The following is an 18,492-nucleotide window of genomic DNA, read 5'->3' on the forward strand; positions in this document are numbered from 1 at the left end:
ATCCTTAATAAGGACTAGGAGAAACAGAATGAAGGGTTTATAACAATAACAAAGAAAAGGTGCTGGGACTTCAGAACATGTTAATAGGAAATAGTTATTTTTAGAAGTGATGCATAAGAGACAACTTTAAACTCTTCACCCCCACTGGAATGAAGTTTGTGTATCCTGTGTTTAGTTGGGTGTCTTAACCCCTTTATCAGGCACTCATTTTTTGCCTGTCTTCTTGAGGGATTTTCCAATTTGTTTTCTGTGGGTTACCTGAGTAGCTGATGCTTCATTCTGCTCTGAAGACAAAGTTTTATTAAGTTCTGCTGCAGGTGTCAAAACAGTGGACAAAGAAGTCTTTATTGAATCCATATGTTAAATTTTTTTGCAATCTTAATTTTTTTTTTTACCGTGTAAACCCATTGTTTTATTGGGGTGTGAAGTGGCTTTATCTTATTCATTAGTATAGTTGTGTTGTGTGTGTGTTTGTACCTGAGTAAGATCTTAGTTTTGATTCCATAGTCAAACATTTTAGTATGTCTCAAAATACATTAACTCATTATTTGCATTAGATACACATTGTTTTCTTACTCCAGGTAAGAATTAGCCTTGTTGGTGCTTGATACATAAAAGCCTGTTGCCTCATATTTGGTAATTTTAAATTAATTCAGGAGCAAGAGGAATTTGTGTAAATTCTGATTTAGTTTAGGAAAAACATTGAAAATAAGTGGTACAGGATATAGTATACAGTGGCTGTGACTGTAATGGTTGGAATAAACAGCCTTACCATCTTCTAAGTTTGGAATTCTGTTTCTTCATTGAATCGTGGAGTTTTTTTCCTAGTAGGTGTGTTTTTCTTGCTGTATATGGTGATAATATTATTTAACTTCCCTATTTCTGGAATGTGGTAACTTTTAATTTGACAGAGATTTCTGAGATTTTTTGTAACAGTAATGAGATATTAATAGGGAAGCTCAGAACCATTTCTTCTCTTTGTCTTAGGTCATTTTTTGGCCATTTGTAACCACATAATAGTCTTTCTGGAATAGTAATAATTAATTTCTTCAATTCATTTTTCAAGGTATTTTAGCTAAAAATAGCTACTGGAAATAAAGACCTCTAATACAGTCCACAGGGTATTTTGCACTGTAATTTGAAAAGCTTTCTGTTCATGCTGGGTTTATTTCCTCTATCTTTTGTGGACATGGTTATATAATTTTGTCCAAGACTTATTTCTGCTCTATACAAAAGTGTATCTGTGGTCCCTTGTCTCAAATGTAGATTGAATCTGAATTTTATTTTTTTGATGATGATTGTTGGAGAGGCTGAGGCATCAAAGGGAAAGACATTTAAAATTGCTGTATCTTTTATTAGTGCCTCAGGTTGCTTTGATTGCTTGATTTTTTTTCCCTTGTTGTAAACAAGCAGCTTGTGTTTGCTGTAGAAATGTTTTGATAGGATTGTTTAGCCCGGATGGGATATTTGCAAGCTGAGGGAGGATATTCCAGAGGAGGCAATTTATCTGTGTTTTTCTTAATAGGTTTTGTGAAATTCAGCTGTGCTGGGATCCTGTTTTGGTCTGATGAACATGACTCTAATTAAAAAAGGGAGAGGCTATAGGTTAACCCCAGGACATGGGGAGTCTTAAGGGACCTTCATGTATGTGTCATAAGTGAAGCTGCTTCATGTCTTATGTGTTGCAGTTTGCAATACAAATGTCTCCAGTATGTCCTAAGGGTCTGTGTTCCTGGTTTAGATTTCCAGGTATATGATGGTTGTTTTTAATCTAGCCAATGCTGTTGCACTTTATGCAGAACTGTAGTAATAACTGTGTAATGCCCACATTTGCCCCTTAGGAGCCTACCAAAAGACTCCTCTTCAGAGAAGGATCTGTCTTCCATAAGGAGTCTTTCAAAGGATACAGGTGCCTTTCAGTACTGAAGAGGCTGGTCAAAGCCTCTCGAGATTGGAGATGAATCCAAACCACAAAACCACCTCCTTTGATCACAGAGGGAGCCTATATGCTTGGCATAAATGGAACATCTAACTTCCAGAGATCTGCAGCTTGTGAGAACTGTTCAGTGTCTTATTTTAAGCAGAAAGACTTGAAATAAGACTGATACTTGTATGTGGATCAGCTGACATAGTTATATATTCTTGCTTGACCTGGACTGTACTTGAGTTAGTTGATGATATATTGTACTTGTTCAGTAAATGTGAAATTAAAAGGGATTTGTGTTCTCTCTAGCTGTGCAGCTTCTGCACTGTTGACTGAACACTCTCAAACATATTTCCTGGTCACTCACAATATGTGATTTATGCAACAGTATCAGGGCTTTGGTACTTGCAGGCAAACTTGGGCTTCAAAGGTGCGGATGCCTTGGGAGAAGTACTGGTGTTCTGCAAAGTATTTCTTCATGGCAGTGCCTGTGATCTTTCTGTTCTAGAACAGCATCATAGCTTTATAAAAAGTCTCAGCTACTGCATTGTATCCTACAGGAGGTCATAGTTCCTTAATATGATATCCTGGGGTGCTCATCACACCTATTAGAGATGTCCTAAGCAGCTTTAAAGAGCTGGAGTGTTGGCAGTAGGAGAAAATGCATGCAGGTCTTGATGTGCTGGAAAGTCTCCCTGAAATTCAGGGGAATTCTCTGCTAAGCATTGTGGGATGAGAGCCAATCTCTAAAGTATTCCATCTTAAGTGACAAAGATGGGTTTTAATCTGTTTTATAGAAACAGTCCTGGCAGCATAATAAAATTTCAAAAAGATGCGAGTGTCAGCTGTATAGTTGTGTGGTCAGACATATTGCTGTAAGTAAAATGTATTTTTAAAAAATGCTATATTGGTACTAGTGAGCCTTTCTTAGAAAATTGAGTGTAATTGATTGCTTGTAAATATATTTGCTGGCAACAAATATGGGGAGCGATAAAACAAATAAAAGACACCTGCGTAAGAGCACTTGGGAGAGGAAGAAAAACCTGGTGAAACAGTAGAGTACACCTCTGTTTCTGTAGTACTGAGAGCTCTTCTAATTACAGAAGAAAGTGTATCTTGCACTGGAGCTAGTAATGTTGCAAGTAATTGACACTAATTTTTTGGATCTTTTAAAAGAAATCCCTTTGAAGCTTTGAGAAAAGTGCTTTGAAAGCACACTGTACTCTGAGAGCATCATATTTTTCATACTTTACAGGTTGGGGTTTTTTTGGATTTTTTTGCTTGTTTCTTCTTGAGGGAGGTAAAATTTTCTACTGCAGTCTCATGGCTGAAAAAAACCAATGAAATAAGTGCTGTTTTCTGAACTGAGATTGATTGACTGCATGTCTCACATACTCTTGTTCCTGAGGGTGGGTAAACTTGGTGCATTGCATTCACCTTGCCTTCTTTAAAAATGCAGAGCTTTAGTTCCTGCTTGATCTTGCAGAGCAAATAATTCTGGGCTTGCTTCACTTTCTTTACAGTAAATTATTAGATGGGGAGGATTCAAGGTGCATCCAGTGGAGCTGGCAACAATTGCATTCGTTCAGTATAATCTGTGTTTCTTGCTTGAGAAAGAGAGTAAAATATAGGTAAGAAAGAGGACATAATTATATGCTTACTGCTTTCACAAATTAATTTCTGACCAGTATCCAGTTTCAAAACTGGTGTTCTCAGAAAATTTAACCACCTAAATTACTTTTCTAAACAGCTCACTAAGCTTTTTGCCTCTGCTTTCCAACAAAGTATTAGTTAGCCTCTGGGAGTGATATGTAGATGATATTTATCATTTCTGTGTGACAAAAATGCATCTTTTCCTTTCATCTCTTAATATAATACCAACTTCTTTATGCTATGAAATCCATGTCAACTACAGAAAGAAATGCTAATTCATCTCTGGTTTAAAGTCAGAGTAAGAAGTTACAGATGCCCATCTTTGTTTTAAAAATGCAAAGTAAAAATATTTTAAATTTTTTTCTGTCACTTATTAGCAAAATATTTCATGCAAAGGAGAATAGAAGAAAATTTGTAAATAACAAATCCAAGTATCATTCTTTGAGACATCATTTTGGTTTGATTACCGGGACTGTTTGTTGAAGGAATAGTAGGAAATGTAAGGAATAGTAGGAAATGTCTGCTGGGGGATTGTGTTAGAGTGGCTGTTTTCAAGAAGACTTAGTGGGCTTCTGTAGAGTGATAAGTATTAAGGCTGAAAAATGTGAAGATGTTGAAATCAACAGGGTTGGGGCACCTTGCTAAATTTGTGATTCTGGCTTTCAGAAAGTATGCACTGTGCCAAATGCTGATAGTCTACAGTAGCAAAGAAGTTAAGAAGAGCTTGGCTCATGGTCTTTAACAGTCTGGCTTGTCCTTATAGGTAAATCATTAGAAAGTAAAGAGAACTTTGGGTAATATCTCCATTTGCAAAATCTGTATCTTGAATTTTGTATGCACCTGCTTTTGACCCACTGGCAGCGAGAGGAGACTGGATTAGAGGACAGTATAACCTGCTTCAGTGCAGCACTTTTGTGTTGTATTGCTCACTTCACTAAATGGTTTCAGGGAGTGGTGATGTGTTTTCATCATGGAACATGATGAAACTTCTTGCCTAGCTTCATCTTTTCCTCACTTCTCTGTTACTGACAGATTCACATTGACAAGGGTGAGGCCATAAAAGATCTCTAGAAAAGTATTGACAAAATTGGAAAACAATCCTTTAAAATGTTTATCCTACTTCAGGTTGCTCAAAAGTTTTAAGTGGGGATGTGGCAAGAAGAGAAAGCTGTAGGGGAAAGGTTGCCTTCCTGCATGCCAGGTTGTTCCACTTAGGCTTTCCCTGCTTTCTTTTTCTCTCACTTCTCTCCCTGTGTATCTCTTCTGCAAGAAGATGCATTTCTCTGGACACATCTCCTAACCTGAAAGTCCAAAAGCTGCAGCAGCCAGCTAACCTTTAGTGTGTGACCATCCAGTGTGTTTGGGTGGCAGGTGAGATGCCGAAGTGAATGTGTGTCCTGCCAGGGATGTTTGTCTCCTTGGTAAGCCATGTGAAGGTCAGTTTACAGAACAGGAGGGTGGTTGACTGTGAAAGCTGGAGAGCCCTGTGTTTTAAAACATGCTGCTCTCTGGAAGATAAATGTCTTCCTCTAGGATTCTCTTGTAAATCTGAAGCCTCTTTTGATACTGAGTGCCTATGCCCATTTGGCAGTGATGGAGGCAGGGATTAGTCTTTGAAAGAGTGCCTGGATGTAGTGTTTCTGTTCCCTCTCCACAATATTTATGAGGCAAGAGCACTTACCTGGGGCTGACCAGCGTCCAGTACCTTTCTGGCTGAAAAAAGATCTCAGTCCTCTTTTCCCCCTCACCACCTTATAACATGTCTTAACCATATATTGTTGGGTAGAGTGCTCTTGTTCTTTCTTACTGCAGCTGTTTTTATGGAATAATTAGATATCCACTGTAATAGAAGGAGAGACTGAACGTGACTTCCCACAACTTACATGAGTCCTTATCCCGGTTCCTATGAATATTTAAATTTTTAATGTGAATATTTCTTCAATTTAACCAGTGCAAAAGATTACTTTTTATCCCAACTTGGAGAGTGGAAAAGCATACTTTTAAGCTCTTTGAGAACACTCTAATGTTGTGTTTTCAGGCATGTGTTTTCAGCCTAGTGGCTCAGGAGCAGTTCTTGAACTTTGGTATTTGTCCAGTGTTACCTGGAATGGCAGTCAAGCTCCCACTTGTCGATCTCAACCAGAAGTCTGATTGTACTGTTTTGGTTTTTTCCCACCTCACTGTTACCTGCTGGAAGTAGGACAACTAAGTTTGATGGCATTTCAGTTGGCAGTTGTGTGAGAGTATCAAGCTCTGCTTCACAAGAGCTCTTCTTCCTTGTCAAAACTTGTTGACCTTGTTAATAACTACTGATATAAATTAGAACAGGCACAAATATGCCTTTGACATCCCATCTGAGCAAACTTCCCAGCAGTTGTAAAGGTGTGTAAAAGGACATCATCTCTGTTCCTAAAAGGTATACCAAATTGTATACCTCAAAGAGTTTCAGACCTTTCAGAACTCTTATTTGTCAGAGCCCAATATAAAATAGGGCAGAAAAATTGTTGCTTAAAAGTCACTGTTTCTTTCCCTTGACTCTAAGGAATTGGAATGGCTGGCTCCTCATAGGGTGAGTAGGTCTGAAATGCAGAGGTACACACGGAATTTGGTAGAATTTAGCTGAGTATTGCCTAGTAGGTGCTTTTGGGGCAGACATGCTGATTCAGTTGCTGTTGTGTCTCCAGAGATGGGGTTGGTAGGTAGTTGTGTGTTAGTCACTGATCCCTTCCAGCCTTGCTCTTCATCACTTGGAAGGTGAGCATGTTGTTTTGCAAAAATTCTGTCTCTTAAGAAACTTCCAGCCACACTTTGTGTGCAAAGTGTCATTGCTGGAGTTCCCACGTTGCTGGCAGCTGTTCCCACAGCTGGGAGAAGCTGTGCCTTGGTGTAGTGACCAGAGCTGTGAATTCAAGGCAACAGCCCCACTGAGGCCATGCTTGTGGTGTTGGATGGTGAATCTGCACTGATATGGGAAGAGGGCGATGGTTGTAAGGTGGGAGGCAATTTCACATGTATGATAATGGTCATCAACCTTGAGCATGACTTCTTGTTCCATGATGGCTAAGTGCTGTGTGTGTGCTGTGGAGTGGCTCTTTGAGTGGCTGTCCCAGACAAATCTCTCCAGTGGCAAATTTTCTGTGTATCTTCCACATCTGCTACTGCTGTGTATGTGTTTCAGTCCTTCTTACAGGCTCCCAGTGGAAGGGCAGAAGGACTAAACATTTTTATTTTCTAGCATTTTGTTTACTCAGAGAAAGCTGCTTGATTTTGTTTCATTTCATGTAATGCTTTTGAATGGTTGTATATGCAGCTTGCAAGGGAGAGGATAATTGAACGTATTTCAGATAGTACTATGTTGAGGGGTTTCTGTCTAATTTATTTTATCCCTAAGCGTGGGATTAAATCCCATCTATACAAACCTGTTTAAAAGTAAACATTTGCTGTGGCTCTGAAATTAAGAGATATGATCACAGCTGTATTAAATTAATCCTGGGAAAAATGAGCATGTCTGGTTTCTTAATTTAAAATTAGAAGTGCCTGTATTTATTATCATTTATATGAAAAATTTATTTCTGGACCAGCACTAGAAATTCATTACAATTATATTTGTAAGTTTAATAATTTTATTTTCCATATAATTACATTTTAATGTTTAGTTATTAGTACTACAAAATCTATAAGAACCTTGAAAAAAATTATATGAAACAAATTATATCAAATTCTGAAGTCAACTAAGCATAGCCCACATTCTTGTCTATACTTCTACTATAGACTCGACTGCTTAAAATCCAATGCAAGATCATAGGTAAAATAAGTATTTATCATGTAAACATATGGCATCAAATACAAATAATTCTGGAATTCTGGTTTTTAGTACCTTTGGTTAAAAGTTGATGCTCATTAGAAATTCTGGGAGATTTGTCCATGACAGCAGATGAGCATTTTGACCTCTTGACATTATGGTTGGGCATCCAAACCCAAAAAATATCTGCAGGTACTGATGTGCAACACCTTTTCCCAGACAATCTAGCAGTTTGTTCCCACTTTAAAAGTTAATCTTTCCCCATGGTTATATTAATGCAGTTCAAAGTGATACCATTCTAACCATTTGACACCAGAGTTAAAAGTACTGTCAAGCTCATTTTAATATAGGTTACTGTGGATACAGAATACCTACTTTACTACTCTAAAGTAGTATTGATTTTTTTTTTATTGTTTGTCATGAAAAATCTGTGTTGACCAGATGCTCGCTTTTTAAAATTCATAAAACAAGAGACAAATCTGAACAACATAATGTACTGTTTCTTAGTGGAATAACATATCAAAAGAGCCTGGTTACTTGGTACAGTGTGTTTCTAATTATGATCAACCATGACTTGTTTAAAAAATAAAAATAACGATTTTTCATTTCATGGTTTAACTTGTTTTTCTCATCAAATGTGGAAACATTTTACTTTGGGTGGATATTATTTGTGAGCTTTGTGAACTTTCAGAGCATACTACTTCATGTTTTCCTGCAAAGTGTTGGTAAAGTGAATGTTTAAGCTCTGATTGAAACCTGTTCCTCTGGAAGTGGCTGTGCTCAGCTTTATTTGGTAAGAGTAGTCCTGCTGAGTGGAGCATGGGTTCTCTGGAATTGCTTCTGGAGAGCCATAGCTCAGCACATGAGCTGTTCTGTTATCTTTAGCAGGGTTACCTATGATGTTAAGTACAGTATTCATTGCATTGCTTCATGGGAGTTGGAGCCAGGTCAGGATTTGGTTCCCACTGTGCACTTCCCAGTGGTGTCCTGGGTAGCATTCAGGCTGCATCTGTGTTTGGGTGCTTGGCCAAGTTTGTGACCTTCTGATGAGTGTGGCTCCTGTGATGCCTCAGTAAGGAAGCCCTTGGAGGCTGCGGTTCAGACCCCGTCTGGTTTCTGTCAGTGCCTGCCCAGCACAGGTTTATTTCCATCAGGCCTGTGCTGTTCCTTCCCACCCTCTGCTCCACTTGCTTGCAGACACAGGCTGCTGTGGGCATGGGGATGGTGCTGCCAAGGCTCCAGGCTCCACTCTGTGTGGGTGCCTTTGACCCATCTCCTGCTGGGAGCCCAGCCATACAGTGCCTGGTGCTGCAGGAGCTTGAGTGATGGGAGGGCAGTGTAACCTGCTGATGGAGGCTGCCCTGGCCCTTTCTGGGTGATACATCTCCAGGGTCATACAACTTCTCCCAGGTGTCTGCTGTACCAAAGGGACCTCTCGGTGAGTGGGGTTCAGTTCCTTGGGTTGTGCTGTCTGATGGCCTGGCCTGATGCCCGCAGATGTACGTGTTGTTATCCTCCAGTTTGGTTGTATCAATAGGATTGCTCTTCCAGGAAAAGTTAGTTAGCAGAATCACAGCCTTAATCGATTTGGCAGATGACATGGGGAGGAGGAACAAAGGGATAAAGCCACTGAGTGATTTGCCTGGAGTCAGGGCAGAGCCCTGCAGCAGAGCTGGGGGTTCTGTGTCCAATGCCTGATGTGCTCTGGCAGTCACACTGCCACTGGAATACATTTACTGATTATGAATACCCAGCAATGTGTTTTGCCACAAGCCGCATGAATAACTGTTTCTGCCTGCATGCTTGTTAGCAGATGAGAATTATTTTTAGAAATTAAATAAAAATTAGTTTTGCTGCTTACTGAGTTTGAAAATTAATAGGGAGAGTAGATCTTTAATTGACTAACCATTGTATTTCTTCACAGTGTATTTAGCAAGTCTATGTGTATTTGGTAGTTTCATAGCAGTTTGTGTGTGTATTTATTCTGTGATTTATTCTCTGAGAAGCACTGGTAGAATCAAATGACTTAAGTAGTTTTGGAAACTCGGCAGTGATCATGGATGCTTTTCTTAATAAAGCTCAAAACCAAGAGGAAACCTCAATATTGACACAGTGCTGGACTTTGTATTTTGATTAATGCATGCCCATGGGGAATGAAGCTACCAAAGAATATGTGCTGTAGGAATTTTGAGTTCTTGTATAAAGATGGTGTGTACTGCTGTGGTTTGCTGTGTGAGTGGAAGGTTGACCTGAGGCTTGAAATAAATAAAAGATAGTAATCACTGAGGTAAAAATAAACATGATGTTGATTTTTTTTTTTTTTTGTTTAGTTAGTTGTTTTGTTTTTACTTTGGTATGGAACTTGCAATTTTTTTTTTCCAAGTAGGGTTCCTCTGAAGCTAGCATTATTACATTGGTCAAGTGGTAACAGTAGTTATTTTTCTTTTCTTGATTCAAAGCTTATTCAAAACATGATTCAAAGTTTATTGAAGTTGAAGGAAATAGTTTTATTATTGAAGGCTATGTTTGGGGTGGGTTTTTTTGAGTTATAGGTCATCATGGTCATCATTATAGACTCATTGGATGATGTGTTTATTGTATCATAAGGTCTTAGGCTTGTGCCCACAGTCCTATCATCCACCTACAAAACCATGCCAGCTAAGTATGGAGGTGCTTTGAAGCATCAGCCACGTCACCTCCTCCAGTTTAATTCTGCCTGGAGAGTGCCTGCTGTACTGTAAGAGCAGTATCAGATGTACTCAGTTGCTAATACTCTTCCCTCATGTCTGCCCTAGACTGGCATACTTCTGGAACCATACTTGCTTGTATCCTTTGCATTTTCCAGCAATTTCTCTATCTGAAGATGAGGATTTTTACTTTTTAAAAATATTTTATTTGGCTTTCCCTCTCATTCTTACTTTGGGGAATGTAAATTTAGTTGCTGTGTTGGTTTCCATTTGAAGGAGGAAAGCAATAACACAGAGTTAGCAGGTACCTTTGAACACTCTTGTTTGCCTACATGATGCATCTGTGGTACTTCCCTGAACAAAAGTGGGAGCAAAGTGGTTTGTTAAGTGTTTCTTCCTCAAATGAGGAATTGCTGCTCTCATCTGAGAGCGGTCCATCCTTGCCCCATGTTTACCCATGCAGCCCTTTGGGATGATGTTGCCAGATGCACCATAAGCCAGTTCTTGAAACACCCGTAGAGAACAAACAATGAAAACTCATTTACTGAAGATTGAATGGGTAGACTTGACTTAGTTTCTGATCAGAAAAGGGGCATCAAGTAGGTGGCAGTGGGTGGGGACAATGAGGCACTTTCCTTTTGGTCTTGGCAAGCTATTAATCATCTCAAGTTGTGGCATGAAATAAAATCCCTTTTATTTCAAGTAATATCCTAAGTATTTGATCATATAGTGGCTCCAGTTGACTCCAGCCGGACTAATGCCTTGAGTAAACCTTAGCTGTCAGAGATTGAAAGCAATTTAGCAAGTCTTATATGTGTGCCAGGATACATCAGCCTTTGTTTTTGTGTAAACTTGAGGGAAAATGATTTGTATTGGTTTATCAGACCTTATGTGGATTGAAACTTGCACTGATAAGTGCTGGGCTTACTTTGACATCTGTGTTTTGTATCTAATTTATTTTGGTTCTGTGGTTCCAAAGGAATTAAAATATATAGGAATATTGACTTCCTGTATCAATACAGTCAAAACTATAGACTTTTCTAAGTAACAGTGTTTGTTCCCAATATGTTCCAAAAAACTTGTTTTTAGAAAAACTCATGTAATACATCGTCTAACTAAAATTTTCATTTAACTTGTGAACTTGGGGATAACATACAACAAAGAAAAGTGTTACAATTATTAAGTTTTTATTTTTAATGGCTATGTTATTAAATAATTTTAATGCTGTGAGTTAATAAATAATAATGTTCCTTTATGGAGTAGACGCATGCTATCCATTAATTCTTTGCATGAAGAAACACTACAAGGGTCGGCTGCATTCTTTAAAATAGAATGAGTCTCATTGTAATCAGTTTCTGTTTTACTGCATAATTCACCTTGACTGTTTAAAGCAGCTTTGTAGTCAGTAATTGGGAGAAGCCTCTTTCCTTTTGCATAACTATTCATTTTTTTACTTCTGGAATAATAGTTGTTTACTAAATCAAATAACTAAATTAAAAGAAGGTTCTTCCTATACTTTGCTTATGTTTTTAGTAGACTTCTTCCCTAAAGACAAGATAACTTGTTTTTTCTCAAACTTGTTTTTAATGTCTGGATGTAGAAAGCTTTTTGCAGTATCCAGCTGACAAAAAAAAAGAGTGAAGCTTGTACCTATTTTCTCCAACCCCTTTGCCTTTTCACTGATGCAAAAAACTCTGATGGTCACAACTTGAGTGGGGGGGATTTTGTGTTGGATTTTCCAACCCATTCTGTGTCCTGCAGTTTGCTGACCTGAAGAGCCTTAGCTGAAAGGTTCTTAAAAAAGGGAGTGATGTTGGGTTGGGGAATACTCCCTTTATTGCCTTTGCAATCCCTTGTGGTGTATACAAATATTAAAACAATTATTGAACAGCTGCTTTTTTTTCAACATGAAAACCCATTCTGAATCATCCCTCTGTGGTACTTTTTGTGTTGTCTGTATCATATCTATGAAGAAATTTTTGCAGTTTTGATTGACTTTTTTTCATTTTTCTTTTCAGAGTGAAGGAATTAGTTTTCTCATCATGACCTCAAACAACAGAGTACAACATTCAAAGAAGCTGCTCGGCATATACCTTTTTGTTTATTTGTTATTTTGGTTTCTGTTTTTGGGAACTGAAGCTGCTTAACGTTTACTTTTTATTGTTGTTAGTGTTGGCCCTAACAGTTGCATAATTGTTGTGGGCTAAACCATACAACAAATCTGGGAGGAAGGGAAGGCAACCTGCCTAACTCATTACCTGTCATGGCATCTGTGTTATCATTTTGCTGCTGTTTCGACAGAAGTTGGAGATGCTCTTCAAGTCATAGGAACTTTTCTGCCGGCCTCTTTAACTAATGGCCAATGCCTTCATTTTCTTTTTCTTCAAAGACAAACTGTTTTTCTTCTCTGGCATATTAGGGGATTCTGTAACACCTGCTGAAGCAGCAAGATCTGGTATTTACTGGCATAATTTCAAGCCTACGACAGTACTACCTCAGTTCAAAGTAAAGCCGGATTTGCAGAGTTGGTGTGGACAGGAACTCCTTTATCTCTGTGCTGAGTCTCTCAAGAACGGTCGCCAGCCTTACTGAACTTGCAGCTTGTACAGCTGCTGCTGCTGCTGCTGGGTTTTGAATCACTAGCCCCAGGGTTTACTTCTCAGTCAAAGCCTAAAACAGGGCACTGAAAAGTCTAAAATGGGATGAAACTCTGTGAATCAGACTTGGACAGAGGATTCAGAGTAGTTAAAAAGTATAAAATGTGTAACTGAAGTAACATAAGTTAAAAACATCAACCTTTATTAGGGGCATCTCTGTACCTTTGACACACTTGTTTAATCCTCTCTATGTAGGTGTTTATGTAGGTACTTCAGATTGCAAAAGCCTTTTCTTCTATTTACAAGCTCACTTTTTTCAGCTAACTGTTCTTAGCTGCATTTCTTGTAACCAAAAATCCACATAAGCATGCTAGGAATGCAGGGATGATAATGGGTATCAGGCAGATTCAAGAGCTAATGTTAACACAGTATTATCTTGCCATCTGTAGAGTCCTGATATTTGCCTTTTACCAAGAAAGCACCATTGTAGCTGCAGGCACTACTGCAGGGAAGACGAACCATTGCAGTCACTTATCCTGAGTTCTTTTCAAGGTTAGCTGTGCATCACATTTCCAGTGGCCTGAAAATCTGAGTGGTGTGGCAGCAACTGTCACAAAAGTCGCATCCAGCTGTTGCACCAGACTAGCAGAATGTCATGCCACCTTGTTTCTCCTTTGCTTGAAGTGTTTGTGTACATTTTAAGGGTACCCCACCAGTGCCTGCTCTGATAGACATGTAACTATTACTAAGTTATGAGTTATGTGAGGCTCTTTCATTTTTTTTTTTCTTTAATCATTGTGCTTAGTGGAACCTGTACTTCACTTTTGACAATGCATTATCTTCTTTTGGGATTTTTTTTTCTGAGGAAGACAAGAGTCAATGTCTTACAAATACAACGAATGGCAATGCAGTCTTCCTGCTTACATGCTGAATTTTTAGAACTGAGGATTGTATTACAAGACAAAGATGAATGTAAACTAATTCCTTCCCTACTCCATGGCACACTTTATTTTTCAGTGTAATTTTTGGGGTCTTAAATCACAGCAATGCTTAGGTTAATAAAATGTTAGATCTAAAATCAACTTAAATATCTGATCTGATTGAGTTTTTATCTAATACTAATGCTGTAAATGGTTCTAAGACATTCTAAAATGCTGCTTGTTCAAGTCTGGAACTAAAAAATCCTGCATACCTTTGACATTTTCTGTCTGACCCCTCTCCACCCCCAACCAGCACTGAGTGTGGTACCTGCTGAATTCAGTGTTTTGAATGCCTCTATTTTCAGATATCCCTCTGAATCAATTAAGAAATCATGCCACTAAAACAAATGGCTAAACTGCATACAACAACTTAAAAAAACAACCAACTTGACAAAATCATAAAATATTCTCTATCCTGTATATTTCACAAAGGCATATGCAATACTTACATTCTTAATTTAGTTTACAGAATGGAACCAAAATGTATAAATGTTATGTTTGCTAAAACTTCACAATGTATATTGGGTCTTTGTACATTTTGCCTGACTTACCTTAAATTTAAAATATTTTTTGCTATATAACCTTAACAGTTATTAAGCAGTGTTTTCTTTTTGGGTACGTATTGTTTCTGGATATCAAGATGTTAAATATATTTCTTGCTATTGTGATATGACAAGAGACTTAACTTATCTTGCTGTGTCTTCCAATGTACACGCTGTATATAAGGATAAATGTGATGCTGCTGGAGACCAGAATAAATGGAACTAGAGTAGTGTATTGTATTTAGTCTGTATTGTTCATGGATGCTCTCCTTAATAGCCATATGCAATAAAATACATTATTTATGAAAGGAGTAAAGTATTTGTGTGCCTATTTTCTCTAGGGGTGAAGTGGTTTTTTCTGGTTGTTTACATAAAATCAGTTTTTCCCTCTTTTGAATGGAAACATGCTTTCTGTAAATAAATCTTACTGCACTGCACATACTTGTTTTGCTTTTAATTCCTGAAACATCATGGAATCATTTTAAATCTTATTTAAGTATAAAACAATTGGTTTTATAAAAGTCAAGTTTATGTATTTGAGGAAATAACTAGGAGCAGAAATCATCTCAATTTTTATTTCCAGTTTTAAAAGTGAGTGGAAGATTGTGGGAGTCCTTCTGGCAGCCTATGTAGTGAGAACAGGCTTGCCCTATACAAGTGTAGTCACCTCTGCTGGTACAAGGAGAGTGGGAAGTACAAGGAGAGTTTGGAGTTATCTCCTGCTGCTGGTTTGTGTGTAGGGAACCTGGGCTGCAGTCTGAGACACCACGGGGTCACTGCAGCCTGACCTGCTCAGTAGGAATGTCTCTCACACCTGACAGGAGATGCGTTTTCAGTGATCTTGCACCCAGGAAAGCGATGGGTGTGGGTCAGGCACCTGACAGGGCATGTGGCAATGAGGGCAGGGGACATCAATAGTAGCTTCATAAAAAGCTTGATGTCTGTTATGCAGCAGTGTTGGTAAGAACTCCTTTGCTTAAGCTCAGGAGTGTTTCAGTGACATATCTTTGATCAGATGCAAGGCCTGCTGGTGCAAGGAGGGGACAGGATCTCACGGTCTTTCATGTTTAAACTCATTTGAGGTGAAGTCCTGCCTTGGGATATGTATGCTATATTATGTTTTGTATGTGTGTTACATTCTTCTGGCCACATCTGCCACTAAGGGGCTGGTACTTTCATGGTTGCCTGATGTTTTGGGGATGGTTCAGGGACCATACTTGTACACCTTGGCCTTTAAAGGGCAAAACCTGGCTCACTGTGGTGAGTGCCTTATTCTGAAAGTGGCTTGAATGGAAAAGAGCAGTTCTCTTTCTTGCAGCAGTAGGAGCGTCCTGTGGCTGCTGGAGTGTCCATAAAAGCCACAAAGCGCAGAAATAAATGTAAATGCTCCCCAAGAGAGAATGTTCAGTTCCTTCTCTTGTATGTCCTGACCTTCTTGTCTGTAGGCTTTCCTAGGGGAGAGAAAATGGGACACTCTGAGTTTCATGGTGCCTACATTCTTGGCAAGAAAAAGCAATTGTTTCAGTCTTTGAAATTGCTCTGGAGAAATACAGCTACCCAAAAGAACTTCCTCAATTTTCTGCTGTCAACAGGGTATGAGAGTGGTACCTTATAATACCATAGGAGTACAATGTCTTTGCTAAGACATCTGGAAATCCAGTATTAGATTCTCTGGAAGGTACAATTTCTGATAAGCAGAAAATAAACCTTTGGATATTTGTTTCCTTAGTTTAATGTGTGTAGGATGCTTTGAAACAGAAGAAGATGTGACTGTACTTCTCCAGGATAAAGGGGTCCATGGCTTCCAGCCTCCTTGAGAACCTGCATTTACTCTTTGTGGTACATGGTTCAGACAAGGGTTGATACATGTCCAGGTGTCATCCCAGCTTGCTTTCCTTTCTCAAACACCATGGGAATACAAAAAGGTTTAGGTCCTTGCTGCACTCATTCTAAAGTAATCTCTGAGTGTTCTGGGGTTTGCTTTTAGGAGAGCCATTGCTGAATAGCATAAAGGAAACATATTTGGCTGGAGGTGCAAGCATTAATGCTCTGTGGGAGGCAAATAACTGACCAAATCTTTTAGTATATTTCTACAGCTTCAGTCTTTCCCAGATGGCTTTTCCACCTTGAGAAACTTCAGCTTCAGCCAGCTCTTGCAGAGATTAAAAAAGTAATGGGGATAGAAAATATCATCATTCATTTTTGAAAAGATGCCAGTTGGGCTTTTTTTAAAATTTTTTTTAAGTTTATCATTGTAATGTATCCTATCTATTTATCAGACTAAACATATATTTTATAATGTTCAGTGTAGGGATGGGGAAACCATGGCTTGTGGGATGAATGTGGCACATAACATTGCTTCACATGAGCTATGGCCTAATTTTTTTTCATTTTATTAGGCAACATAGTGTCATGTGTTGAATAAATGGCTGCCAAAGGTTTTTGAAAAGTCCACTTGATCTTCAGTATTTCTTCACAGGGCCTCCTTGTATTCACTCTTTTCATGTTCTCTTTCCCCCTTTGTTAAAAGTGAGTAATAAATACAATTGTAAAACTGCATCAGTAAGTGTCAATGTAGAAGGTGCCTCTAGAAGGTGAGGAGCACTAGGGCTAAAATACAAGCTCTTGCATAAGAAGAGGATGTAAACATCAGGCTATGTTTACATGTCTCAAATGGAGGAGGCAAAAGGTGGAATTAGACACACCTTGAAACATCCATTAACATGAATTCAAGGAGGGACTAGATAAAGGAACAGGATTTCCTTAGTTGGAAACATGCTTTCTGCGGATGGACCAGTTCAATTTACCTCACACATGACAGCAGTTAAGCACTACTATATTATTCTGCCTCAACCTTTAAAACTTCTGCTACTGCTCATTAAAGTAGCTTTCTTTCTCATTAAATAATGATCCTCTCTGAAAATGTGGGTGTACAGAACAATTCATTCATTGGTGTGAATAAGCTATGTTGCAGAGCTGAACATCCAGGCCTACTGTTCTACCTCAGACAAACTTCAACGTAGAAATTTTGCTCCAGCAAAAGGGTGCAGACCTTGTAATATGATTTAGATTTCTCCCCACAGAAAGTGAACTGAAGTGTGTGTGTAGTTCAAAATAGATCAATTGATGAAACTTATAAGGGATGAACTAACTATATCTCTGCTAGAATATTATTGTGTAAAAGTCTGACCTTAAAAGTGTAGAGTTAATATATGTTCTTATGCTCCTAATTACTTTTAAAAGATTCCTTTCACCAAGGCATAATGGCTTTTTGAACAAGTACACTAAATGACTGTGAAAAGGTGTTCTGGTACCCCCTATAAGGTCTCCGAGGCATAGTCTAATTATCTGATGCAACAGTATATTACAACTGTATTTGACAGAGAGTTACTCCTGGGGGAAAAAATAATTTCTGTATCAGTGGCCCTTTACTGGCAATTTAGCTGATTTAGATGCAGATGTTGAAGAGAGAGGACCATCCTGCAAAAGGACAAGAAAGGGCAGGGACAGGGGATGTGTTATGCCTTTACTTGAGCTGTGTGACAAACATAGGTAAAGGTGTCATGGTTCATGTACATGAGTATAGACTTGAACAAGCTACCTAGATAAAGAAGAAATAAGGAATACAAGGCAATAATGTTGCCATATCTGTTATTTCATTTAATCCAGTCCAGAGGTAACTATGAGGTATTTACCCCTTCCCTATGGAGCAGTGATTGCCTTAAATTATCTCACACTTGGTGTTGTGACGACACAGACACTGGGGAATAAGTTCACACTGGTCAGCTACAACGTGACCACCAGCTGCCCTTTTACTGCTGCCAAATTGTAGTTTAAATATCACAAGCTGTTGCACTAAGATAAACTCTGGAGCCCTGGTCCCAGTGGCCACTGATTAGGAATATGCCACCACTGCATTCATGGTGATTTACGGCAGCTGTAGCTCTAATTCAGAGTCATTTGGGAGGTTGTTTATATATTTCTGATACTTTTTTTTTAAACCTTATGTCCTCTAAAGGCTGTTCTGCATTGTGATGTAAGATTGCCTTTGAGCAGTACTTCAGGAAATGTAATTATAGTCAGTTATTTGTCATGTCTATCAAGCTGTTCCATGTAAATATCTTAATTCTTAAGTGGGATACATGAAAGATTTTCTCTCCTAGAAGGCCAAACGTCACAATGACTGCCCATTTTCTCAAGGCTAAACTGCTTTTAAGTGACTTTTTTTTTAATTCTGGTACAGTGTGTCAATGGAAGCAGAGTGGAATTTTCACAACTAGTCTATGCCTTTAGCCAATGAATCAATA

The 18,492-nt window shown here is 38.6% G+C and overlaps 1 protein-coding gene across 1 annotated transcript in view; it reads left to right on the forward strand.

Moving 5' to 3' along the window:
- Positions 1-14,501, forward strand: part of IRS2 (insulin receptor substrate 2) — a 28,246-nt gene extending 13,745 nt beyond the window's left edge. Inside the window, exon 2 of the mRNA XM_059466174.1 lies at positions 12,085-14,501. Within this exon, the coding sequence (XP_059322157.1) occupies positions 12,085-12,089 (5 nt within the window). The 3' untranslated portion in view covers positions 12,090-14,501. The remainder of the gene's footprint in view (positions 1-12,084) is intronic.
- Positions 14,502-18,492: the final 3,991 nt, after the last annotated feature.

Source organism: Ammospiza nelsoni, chromosome 2 (genome assembly GCF_027579445.1).
Source record: "Ammospiza nelsoni isolate bAmmNel1 chromosome 2, bAmmNel1.pri, whole genome shotgun sequence".
Taxonomy (NCBI): domain Eukaryota; kingdom Metazoa; phylum Chordata; class Aves; order Passeriformes; family Passerellidae; genus Ammospiza; species Ammospiza nelsoni.